The 11,883-nt window shown below is 56.4% G+C and overlaps 2 protein-coding genes across 2 annotated transcripts; both read left to right on the top strand.

Annotated features, from left to right (window-relative positions):
• Positions 1 to 1,851: 1,851 nt before the first annotated feature.
• LINJ_31_2470 (zinc transporter-like protein) lies at positions 1,852 to 3,207 on the top strand (the record flags this gene model as incomplete). Its single annotated transcript, XM_001467527.1, has 1 exon — positions 1,852 to 3,207. The coding sequence occupies one exon, from the start codon at positions 1,852 to 1,854 to the stop codon at positions 3,205 to 3,207; it is 1,356 nt and encodes a 451-aa protein (XP_001467564.1).
• Positions 3,208 to 7,670: 4,463 nt separating this feature from the next.
• On the top strand, positions 7,671 to 10,100 carry LINJ_31_2460 (hypothetical protein, unknown function; the record flags this gene model as incomplete). The annotated part of the gene is made up of 1 exon (XM_001467526.1): positions 7,671 to 10,100. The coding sequence occupies one exon, from the start codon at positions 7,671 to 7,673 to the stop codon at positions 10,098 to 10,100; it is 2,430 nt and encodes an 809-aa protein (XP_001467563.1).
• Between the last annotated feature and the right edge of the window lie 1,783 nt (positions 10,101 to 11,883).

Below are 11,883 nucleotides of genomic sequence, written 5' to 3'. Positions count from 1 at the left end.
TGTTCAGTTCAGATATGCTGTAAAAGGCGGTAAAGGGTGCATTCTAACCCTTCCCTTCAACGTCCAACCACATACGCACACACACACACACCGGATGTGCTTCCGCATTCTTTTCGTTCGCGATGTCCATTCAACGTGCCAAGTACTTTGCGTGCAGCTAGGGGAGGTTGAGGTGCGCTTGATGCTCTCTTTCTGCCGTGTCTGCGCTGTGCCTGAAGCTCCTTGTCTTCCTTTGTGAATTGTATTCCCTCTGCGCTGGCCGCGCACGCAGCAGAGATCATGGTTTGCGACATTGTGATTCCGTCGCTTTCTCTTGGTGTGCTTGCGCTTCTTTTTAAAGTTTTTTTTTTCGTTGTGTGCCACTGCCGCTGCGCACGAATGATGGCGCGGTGTCTATTCCAGGAACTAACGAGCTCCCTTCTTTCCGAGCCAGAGCGTGATAAAGCACGCCCGTAAAGTCCTGCGTTCTGTTTTATACGACAGTGGCGCATTATGCGCGCACATGTCTTCGTCACTCGCCTTTCCCTCAAACCTATTGCGTGCTTCTCCATGTTTCACGGACGATTACTCGTGCAGGTTATTCGATGTTTTCTAAACGTTTTTTTTTTTCAGTGTGCCCATTTCCCTGTCGCACAACTTGAGCTCAAAACTCCACTATACCCATCTGACCTGTCACCAAGCCCCACAGCCCCCCATCTGCGTGGTGCGATGGCAGCGGTAGACGCGCGCTACAGCAGATGCGCCGACTCCGTTATCTCAGCGAACGGTCCCTGCCTCGAGCTCAGCTCACCCGCCTCCTAACAGCCGCTCCCACTGTGCCGGCCGCCACCCCTGGTGCATCCCCCTCCTCGGGGTGACACGCCGGCTCCGCACACCAGCACGCAGCGCGAGGGCGGGGCGTGGGGTACACTCGAGTTCCCCTGACACTTCGCGCATCATATAAGTGAGAGAAACGCGTGCACGGTCGCCGGCCCCGCCGACGCCACGTCAGCCAGGACCTGAACGCCAACATCAGCAGCGATACATCGCTCTGGCTCCCCTCCGCACGACGTGGGTCCGGGAAAATCTCGTAACCAGAAGTGGCTCGGCATGGACAGGGATATGGAGGTTGCTGGGCTTCTTCTAAGAGGATGCGGGTACACGACGCCATGGATGCCGCGCACTGATGTATGCCCCTTTACGCGAGCCCCTCGATGCGTTGAGGCAAAAACAAATCGACAAACCTCACGTGTTGGAGGTTTGCCGCTGGAAGTCGAGTGCCGATCATACACGGTGCTGCTGGCAGGACCGAAGGACTCCGTACTCTGACTCTCTCTCTACTCACATGCAGCTGTTTCTCCTTCGCTTCTTTCGCGTGTCATCGGTGCATTTGAGCAATACACTCACTCCTGCACATACACACAAGAGAACTGCACAACTCGGCTGCACATTCTTTTTTTTTTTCGTGCGTTACGGCTCTGGTCTTCCTGTGCGCGTGTCTTTCGATTGGTTTCGTGGGCTTCTCTTTGTTGCCGTTTTCGACTCTTCTCACCGCGCCTCATCCCCCTCTTCGGCCGTTGCTTCTCCCCAGAAGATTTGCTTTGGCATCTCCGCGTTTCTGGTGCCCTTCACCGAGGTATTCAGCTCCCTTCCTGTCTCCGCCGCCGCCGCCTCCCTCTCTCCCTCGCCCTCCTTCTCTGTGTGCTGCATCGCTGTCTTCGTAGGATTGATGAGTTGCTGTCGCCGCGTCACTCCCCAACGAGTTCTGAGCTGCTTGATCCACTGACAGGTACCTCTGCCGCTGTGAATACTTCGAAATCTATCTGTATCTCTATCTATACATATATACACTTGCTATTGGGTCCTGTGACGATGTCACCTGAGCAACCGAGAGAGACGACGGGGTTGACGGTGGCCCCTGCCGGTCCGGCGGCGACCAACTACCACACTGCGTCTAATACGGTGCACGTCACGGTTGCCGAAGAGCGCACGATCGATGAGGCGCTGTCCGCCGTCAATGCCCGCCGCGAGTCGGAGAAGAAGGTTCTCCTGGGCGCCCTCATTTTCTGCTTTGTCTTTATGATCGTCGAGTTTGCCAGCGGTGTGATTGCCCACTCGCTGGCCCTACTCACGGACGCCATCCACTTGTTGACCGATGTCGGGTCCTATGCGCTGAGTATTGGTGCCCTTGTCGCAGCTGGGCGTGCGGCGTGCGGCCGCTACAGCTACGGCTGGCACCGGGCTGAGGTGATTGGCACCCTCATCTCTGTCTTTTCGATCTGGGCGTTGGTGACCTGGATTGTCATTGAGGCAGGGTACCGCACCTACGACATGTACATGTGCAGTCGCGTACCGGCGCAAGCTTCCGCTGGCGCAGTGAAGGCTCGCGAGTGTCAAGCAGTGGACTCGCGTCTCATGATTTTAGTTGGTGTGCTTGGCATGCTGGTGAACGTTGTGTGTGCCTCCATCCTCTACTTTGGCGGCTCTCACGGCCACAGCCACTTCGGCTCCTCGCACGGGCACAGCCACGGCGAGAGTGAGATGCACGACCATGATCACAGTCATAGAGACCTTCACGAGGGCGGCCACGGACACAACCACGCACACGACGACCGTCACGATCACGGGCACGACCATGGACACGGTCACGGATATCTAGCGGAAAGCGGTGGCGGCATTGGCAGCCACAAGGGTTTTGCCGTGCACGCCGCTATCCTGCATGCCATGGGCGACTGCGTCCAATCCATCGGTGTCATTTTCGCTGGTAGTTTCATCTACTTCAGCAACTTAGCCTACTACGGCAATCACACGTACGAGCACTCCCTCTTCAACCTTGCCGACCCGTTCTGCTCCGTCATGTTCGCTCTCATCACGCTGAGCATGACCAAGGCGCTGCTGATGGACCTGCTTAGTATTCTGATGGAGAGCACGCCGGCAAGCGTCGACTACTATGCACTGGAGACGGCGCTCCAGCAGATCGGCGGTGTCGCCAGTGTGCACGACCTGCACGTATGGTCCCTATCTGCCGAGTACGTCTCCCTCTCGGTGCACCTGGTGGCGGACAATGCCGCCGAGGCGCTGCAAAAGGCGCAGCACATCTGCAAGGAGCACTTTGGCATTGGCCACACCACCATTCAGATCGACTCAGTGGCTGTCGGCACAGCCGGGTGCGCCAGCGCCTGCGCTTCGCCGACTGCGCATGATGAGATTTTGAGCCACTACATGTGAGGTACCGACGGCTTTCTGTGGCTGAGATGTGGCCTGTCAAGGCACCACTCTTCGCTACCCTCCTCTCCAACGAACGCCGTGTTGCGCGTTCCTCAGCTGATGAAACGGTGCGTCTGTGCCCGTATGTGTAACACAAGCTTCCCTCGAGTGAAGGAAGAAGGCAACGCGAAAAGGAAGCCGGATAAAGTATGCGGCGTGCGACACACGAGAGTAGGCTATAAACCAACTAACAGGATCCACAACACGGCGGCCGTGAGCTGCGATGGGGATGGGCGCGAATGAGGCGCGTGAGAGGAGGCTTCTCTGCGCCTATGTGCTCTTCGTTTTTCCACGTATGTGTGTGTTTGTGCCTCGGTTTTGTATCTTGCACAAACGTGCGCGAGGCGGCGCAGGCAATTTGAATAGCATCGCTTGCGGCAGTCTGCAACATCGGGTTTGTATGATTTTTTCTTTTTTTTACATTTGCCGCGTTTTGTGCTCTGTGCCTGCCTGTCTCACAGAGTAAAGACTCAGCTCATTCTTTGTCTGTGCCCATGGGATGCGCTGGCTCATGACACTTTTCTTTTCCGTATTTTCCTGCCTTCCCTTCGCTGTGAGTCGCCTTCTCTTCCTCTCTTCACGCTGCCGCCCTGGCGGTTTGCCTATAACCGTCGCCCTCTCGCCCTCTTTCTCTTTCTCGCCGCTACATCTTGCACCTTTCTGCTCCTCCAGCGGACTGGAGCGCGTGGCGACACCGGCTGTCGCTCTCGTGGCTCGCACAGAGTCTGAAGTGGGCAGAGAAGCGGAAGAGCCACACGGAAATGTGCGCGAAAAAGAAAAAGAACATTGACGGTCTCCTTTTCCAAACTGTGCTCGCGCTTGCGTGATCTGGCATGCGTGCGTCCGGGTATGTGGGGGCATCGATTGTCGGTTCGCTTCCCCCGCACAGGATCATTTTGCGCCGCTCGGTACAAAGTCCCCGCCGTCACAGCGGGCCACGTCTGTTGGCGCCTCGCGACGAACACTCAGGCACGGATTCAAAATCAGCTCTTGCACACATGTAGGCAGTAATGCGATTTACCTCTTGCGACGTCCGCGTGCCTCATCCAGTTTAGCTCTTTGGCTTGGGAATTTTTTTTCTTTCGAGGCGGGTGCACCGGCACTTCTGTTTTTCTGTCGTGTGGACGTCCCCCTCCCCTCTCCTTCCGCCTCATCGTTTTCTTTTTTTTTCGTTCGCTCTTTATGTCCGCGTTTGCAGCGTGCTAAAACGTTAACATCACCGAGTTGTGTGCATTCAAGTGCTAGGTGTGTGCCGATGCGTACGTGTGTGTGTGAATGTATATACATATATGTCTGTGTCGCGTAGAGGATACCCCTCTCTCACGGCGTCCGTGTCGTCGCCGTGCTCGTTTCTTTTCATTGCTTCTTTCTATATGGTGCGAGAGGCACCCCGCTCCGTTGCGCAGAGCATTCAATTTTCCTTTTTGCTGTTCGCGTACTCTTCATGGGACGTCGTGTGGATCTCTGCGCATACGGGTGGGTGTCTTCCTACACATGAAAGATGCGAATAAAGTTGCAGATACGGCGCGGCCGTCAATCTTTAGGTTTCCAGCAAACGAGAGGAGGTTTCAGCCACGCAGCCAAAGACTCTGCGCATGCGTGCGAGTGACTACTGCCCTTGATGCTCACGCGTTTTTCTTCGTGAATGTAGGGCATGGTGGGTCTGACGCATTTGTAGTGCGACGGTGCGGAAACGTACTTGGCTGCTCTGCTGCTTGATGCGCAGCACCAGCTGCGCGAAGGAGTGCGATCCCTCCTCCTTTTTTTTTATCTTCGTAGAGCGTGTGTTCACAGTAATCGGTTTTAGTTGTGTGGGCTGTTGGCTCTCCGCTGTCGCACATGAATGTGTTCGGTGCGCTGCAGAATGGAGGTGAGCAGAAGCAAAGAGCGTGTGCGTGTGTATATAAATAGATGGATTCTAAGGGAAGTCTCTGTGTGCCGGATGCGGGCGCATATGTCCATGTATAGCATATACCTGTGGCACGCCACGTGCCTGTGTATTTACGTATTCATGCGTGTGTGCGTTAAAATATCCTCTGTTTGTGGGCCGCCTCAGGCGGTGCGGCGCACGCACTTCGATCCGCGAAAGAAAAAGACGAAACGAAAAGAAAAGAGGCCAGTGGACGCTGTGTGTGTGCGTGTCGCTCCGTTCACGCAGACTAGTCTGGGGAGAAGAGACCAACCTGCGCGTCGCATGAGAATCCGCTTGAGGCTATGTGAGGGCCACTTGCATCCGGCTTGACCGCTGAGTTGCGCCCACTGCGTCTTGGGGGCACGCATATCTGACGGTGGCCCGAACTATGTCCCAGTGCTCCCTCCCACCGCTTCAAGAGTCTGCCCTTCGTAACCTTGGGCACCTGACGCACATGTGCGCCAACGATGTCCTCCCCTATTCCACCGCCTCCGCTGCGCATGTCCACCCACCGTCACTCTGCGCTCGTCTTCCGCCAATCCGTTGCTTCTTCCCTCTACTGCACAGAGAACCAGCAACGCAACTTCCATCAGCTGAGCACCGCGCACGCTGAAGGGAGTTCTCACGTGTGTGTGTGCGTGCCGCGCTTCCTCTCTACCCATCTCCCGGCCGGCCGGCCCGCTCGCCCGCCCCCTGTTCGTCCCCCTCCCTTGTCTGCGCGTCTGTCCCGTGTCGTTTATTCCTTTGCTGTTTCATTACGTCTTTTCGGTTTGTGCCTGCCAAGAACACCGCACCCGGTTGTCTGGGCCGCGCCCGTTTCGGCTCGTCTCTCTCTCTGTGTGTGTGTGTCTGTCTTTGGCCTGCCATCCCCCTCTCGATACACATACACACACGCACACACACACACACACACACATATATATATGTATATGTATATGTATATGTGTATGCATGTGTGTGTGTATATTTCAGCGCCATCGCCACGCACGATAATTCGGGTTCTCCCAAAGCGCGACCCACGCCCTCTTCCAGGGGTGGGGGAGACGAGCACCAGCAACCGAACCTCAAAAAGGAGTCCGATCGCTGGAGTGTGGCTCTCCACCGTTTTTCGAGCGAACCACGGGCTCACTTCTACTCGCACCCCTGCACCGTAAAGAGTGGTGTGCGCAGGAGGAGTGTTGGGGGGGGGGGGACTTTGCTGCTCACTATTATTATTATTTTTTGGATTTCGCTTGGTCAACAGCCGCGGCCGACGACGCGTGTCGGTCTTTGTTTGCTGTCGTCGCCGGGTATTATCAGTTCCAGTAGATTTCTTTGTTTTGCTTACTCGGCACTGTTGTACTCCTCTGTCGTACTTTGTTGTCAAACATCTCGCTGCACACTTGTGTGTGTGTGTGGTCTCGTTGTTTCGCGTGTCTGCCGTAGTCGATCTTCTGTTTGCGCGTTCACTATTTCCTTGCGCTATCCACATACATGTATATATACATACACATATACATGTACCTCTATCTGTGTACATACATCTGTGTATATTGAAGCTGCTCTCGTCTGCACGCCGATCACGGCGCGTTACTCTTCCGTTCTTCGCGCCCCCTTTTGTTTTTCCATTTTTGTCCCTTTCCGGGGGCTGGGTATCAGAGAAACGGAACTGCACGTCCTTATTTTTCGCTTTTTTCCCTTTTAGAAGACCGTTCTCATATACCTCCCCTCTCACTCCCCCTCCCCCTCCCCCCACACACGCTCAGAAACGATCACACAAACACCGCTTTATCTCTGTTGTCTTTCTTCGCTTATTTTTTCCTTTTGGTTACCCCCCCTCTACCTTTTCTGCGTGCTTTTTGTTGTTTGCTTGTATGCTCTCTGTTTTCACTTCTCTCCGTCTTTCCAAGCCCTGTGTAGTGTGCGCGCATCCTCGTTTCCATTTCGGGTTGTTCATCATTGTATTTCGTTTCGTGTTTTCTTGTTTTATTCTTTTTTTTGTCCATATCATTTGTGCTCTTCCCGTTCAGGACTGGAGAGGCACCTGTGTTCTCGTCGCTGGGGTACGCTTTCCCTGTGTCAGGCCTCGAGGAGGCGTTGCTGTGTCTCTGTATCAGAAGGGGCAGAAGCGAGGGCCTTGCTCCACCTCTGCCTTGCCGTTGCCACGTACAAAGAGCTTCACAATCACGTGCGTAGTGCGTAGATCCTTTTTTGTCTTTCCTGATTACGTTGAAACTGCTCCTCTGTGCCACTTGCCAGCTTGCAGGTGGTGGGGCGTCGATCAGGCCCTGCAGCTGGACGTCAGCGTTGTATCCGCTTCTTCCTTGTGTGCGTGTCCGTGTGCAGGGCTTCTTTGAAGATTCGTTCCGCCCTTTCGCTCATCACCCTCTCCTGGTGCTTGTTTCTCCGCTGCGTGCCTAGCGCACCTCCACCACGTGTTGTTTCGGCGTCTCGCTGTGTTGCTTCGTGTGCCGACTTTGCGCTCTCCTCCCCCATTCAGGCTGTTAAGGATTTCTCTTTCTCTGCGTGTCGGATGATTTCTGCGATGCAGTGCTCATCTCAACCATCGTCCACGACGTCTCTGCACGCTGAGCTGTTTGGCAGCTCCACACCCATGTGCTCGATGATGGGTCCGTACACCATGAGCGACGAAGGCGCGGCTCGTCCCCCTGCCATGATGGGCTCCGCAGCCGGGTTGGCGATGGCGTTTTCAGCGTTCTCATCTGGTTTCTACGGCCACGACGATGCTGCACACCCGTATCAGCGTGCAGCAAGCTTGCGCGAAGGCCCACGCAGTCGAGCAAGCTCTCACCAAGGCGTGTCTTCGGCAGCGCAGCTCTACCAATACGCAGAGAGCAATGACGGCTGTGGCTACTCTCGCGTGACTCTCTACGGCGCTCCGTGCGCCATCGCGGCCGCTGCCTTCACCGAGCCGCGTTTCGGGTCTGCGCAGCGTACAAACTCTTTCGCCACGTCCGGTACGGCACTGAGCGACTGCCACCTCTCCCGGAAAGACGGCGGAGGGTTCACTCCGGCATCGGCTGGCACCTTTCTCAACTCTGACGACAGCTTCGGGGGCCGTAGCGTGAACTCGCGCCGCAGTCTGCACGACAGCCTGACGGCCCCGGCGAGCTCGATGTCGTGCTCTGTGCGAGGATCTGTCGGCTCTGGCTACTACTACGTAGATACCACGTTTCGGAGGGACGAGCACGATCACGGCAATGTCACGCGCACCGCGGACGGCGCCGTAGTACTGAGCGCAGCGCAGCACCGACTCTCTGACTCGACTCATCTGACATCGCGAGGCGGCGCCTCCTCGCGTCTGTCCAGAGAGAATATCTTTGATCTAACGCGGCGACTCGATGCTGCGGAGAGGTGGACGACCAATACAGAAACGCTGCACGCGCCGCCGCAGCTTCACCTCTCGGGGTTCTCGACTTCGCGGAATGACAGGTTAGGGTCACCGCGCAAGAGGGGCACCATAAAGGACGACACGCAGTATGCTTCCGCGAACACCGCCTCTCCCGCCTCAGCGTCGTTCGGAAACGGGCTCGGCCCCACTGGCTGCTCGCCTTTCTGCGACCTCGGCACAGGAGCGGTGGAGAGCAACAAGGCAGGCCAAAGCCGCTCAGCAGTGCTCAAGAGAGACGACGTCGTGCCCACGACCACAGCAGAGATAAATTGGAGCCGTCACTCCTCCAGCCTTCGAAGAAGGCCGGCGTCCGAGAGACGAGCCACCGTGGACACCGAGGGATCGGCATCTGCGTCTTCAGCGAGCAGTACCACCACGTCGGCGGCACCGAGACAGCCATCTCTCCTGCCCAAGACGCTGAATGGCGCGTCCACAGAGCCGAAGGAAACGGCATGTAGTCTGGGCTCCGTCGACAAGTCGACGCCGCCCGCCGGTCATGCACCGCAGTCGGCGTCCCGCAAGCCGCGCCGCAAGGATCCGCGGAAGTGGAACAACTCTCGGTCGACCAGCATCGCAGCTCCGCATTTTGAGATGGATGGGGTTGCATCATCGACATCATCCTCTGACCCTGCAGCATCGAGGGCGACCACAGACGCGCATAGGCGGAAAGTGGCCGCCACGTCGTTGACCGGAGCACCACCCGCAGCGCACACAGAGGATGATGAAAGCGGCTGCCACTCATCTCTCGCCTCTCAGCCGCCGCAGCCGCTTCAGCAACAGCTGAACCCGGCCAGGGCACCAAACAGCGCCACGTCCGCCTTCACAGTCTCTCCGCCCTCGTACAACGAGCGACACCAACGGCCGTTTCTGCGACGGCGCTACCTGGAGGGCCAGGTGAAGCCCCTGAGCGCCACGGAGATGCAGATGGCGATGGTGCCCTTCTCGCCCCGTCGAGATGTGCCGCCAAGTCTTAGCAGTACCAGCGGTCCTGCGACGCAGGCGCCTCTGAAGCCTGCCGTTCCGCTGCCGCCGTTACAATACGATCAAGTCACGGTGCCTGGCACGGCGCCGGCGTGGAGCCCCAGTGGAACAGCCAGCAGCTCTACCAGCTTCAGCGTGACTCCCGAAAAGTTCATCACGGTGGCAAGTGGCGGTGGCGCTTGGAGGACGCAGCAGAGGCTCGCCGGGTTCACCGGCTTTCATCTCTCTATCGGGATGGAGGGGCTGTGCGTCACGACAGAGAGCTCCAACGAGAAGTCCCTGCGTAGCCTTGGTGGGCGAAGCGGCACGGAGCTGCGCTTGCCGGGAGAGTCTAGCAACGGCATCATGAGTCGCTCATGCCCCTCGGTAGAATATTCCGTGGACGAAGGCACGAACCCCTTCTTGATACAGCGCAGTGCGTCGTGGTCAGTGCACTCAGCACGCAGCACCACTGATTCTGGAGAGGTTCCCGGTATCGCACGCAAGAAGCGCCAAGCAGAGCGTATGCTGTCGAACGCACATGAGCTAGAGGAGGAACACGTGATAATACACCCGAAGCCGTCCAAGTAGAGACGTCTGAAAATGCTTTGCCTCAGCAGGGATAGCTGTGCGAAGAGGGTGTGAAGACGAACACCACGTGTTTGCCTCTGCTAACGAGGTGCGTGCCGAAGCGTTTCATGGGTTTCTTTTTCTTCCGCTCGGTTGCTTGCTGGGGAGTCTGCGGATTTCTTTTGTTTGCTGCGGTCTGTCGTCTCATTCATCCATGTTTGCATCTTCCACTTCCCGTCGCGTTGGGAGGGCGGGCGGGGGTACGACGGCACCCTTTATTATTTTTGTGTGTCGGGGAATTCTTGTTTTGATGGTGATTGCATGGACTTCTTTCGCGGATTTCATTTTTCCCCGTAGCGGTAGAGTCTATGCTCTGCTCGCCATTCCCCGAGCGGCTGTTTCCTGTTCAGTGTTTTCTGTCTCTTCCGCAACCCCCTGCCCAGCTGTTCCGTTATACTGTTTCGTTCGTCTGTTAAGAAGCGACCGGCTGCGGCTCTAGAGGTTGCCTTCCTCCTCCCTCTCTCCCTCCCAAATCCTTGCCTCTTCAGCGTGCACCGTCGTAAGGCTGTAGGGCTTGGCACAGGGTTGAAAAAGCAAGTGGAGAGGCGGGACGGACAAAAATGTATGCCTCGCCGCAGGCCTCCCGTACGGGCACGTTTGCAGTGCTTAAAATGATTGAATTCCTTGTTTTTTTTTGAAAAGCATAGTTCAGTGCCTCACCTGCTTCGTTGCCAACGCACATGGGCCAGCGTGCATCGCACTGCAGCTGCTTGCGCGCACGATCACCTACTATTACCGCCCCTCTGAGCACGTGCGGCACGAAAGTGGTGGATGGCCTACGCCCCTTGTTTGTTTTTATTTGCTCCCCTTCGCTTTTCTTTTAGCGCGTGCCCATGCTGAGTGAGGTATTGTGCGCTTTCCTCTTCGTGCCTTGCAGCCCGCATACTTCGACAGCTAACAGCGGCCTCCCAAGGCATGGCTGTAAAGGGAATGCCGGGTTAGCTTTTCCGCGTCTCCAGTTGCTTTTACGTTGGTGGTGCTGTCGTCATATCACGGTACTGGTGAAGCTCTCATAGGCGACCAGAGCGCTGCTGCGTTCCTGATGGGGATCAGTGGTGCCGTTGCCGTTCAAGTTGCGCCGTGGGCGCACACAAACAACGAGGGGCCCGGAGAAACGGGGAAGACCGATGCGGCGCTCATGTGTTGGGCCTCTCTGTAAAGGTTCCTGAGCGCCTTCCACGCTGTTCGTTTCCTGATGCTCCCACGCTTTTTCCCACTTGAGCGTAGTGTGTGCTCTTCGATACTGCCTTCGCACAAGTGCTCATGCCGTTCTATACTCCGCACTTTGCCAGATTTTTTTTTCTTTCTGTCGTCATGACGAGCAGCATGGAATGGAAACTGCGCAGCACGTAGGGGGGGGGGCTATACCCCCTCTTTCCTCTCCGATGTGCGTGACGCTGCTATTTTATTTGATCGGGTTTTTTTTTCGCTTTCGCCTCGTCTTCCTTCAAGTGCCCTTTCCTTTCTCTGTGTGCGCGTGTTTGCGTGTTCCCTTCAATCGTAGTGGTGCGGCACTCCGTCGCGCTCTCTCTTCTTGTTCGGTCGTTGTCGCTCTTTCCAATTTGTATTCTTCACACGATGAAAAAAAATAAGCGAAAACATATTTTTCTCCTTCACATATATTCCCAGTACGACGGACGCCCTCTCTCCTGTCTCCTTCCTCCCCCCTCTTCCCCCATTTCGCGTTTCGACTCTTCTGCATCCTTCTCTCTCTCCCCCATCAAATCATCCCTCCTCCCATGCT

The sequence above is a fragment of the Leishmania infantum genome, chromosome 31 (genome assembly GCF_000002875.2).
Source record: "Leishmania infantum JPCM5 genome chromosome 31".
NCBI classification, from domain to species: domain Eukaryota; phylum Euglenozoa; class Kinetoplastea; order Trypanosomatida; family Trypanosomatidae; genus Leishmania; species Leishmania infantum.
The sequence above is the reverse complement of the archived record's forward strand: the minus strand, read 5'-3'. Positions and strand labels throughout refer to the sequence as shown.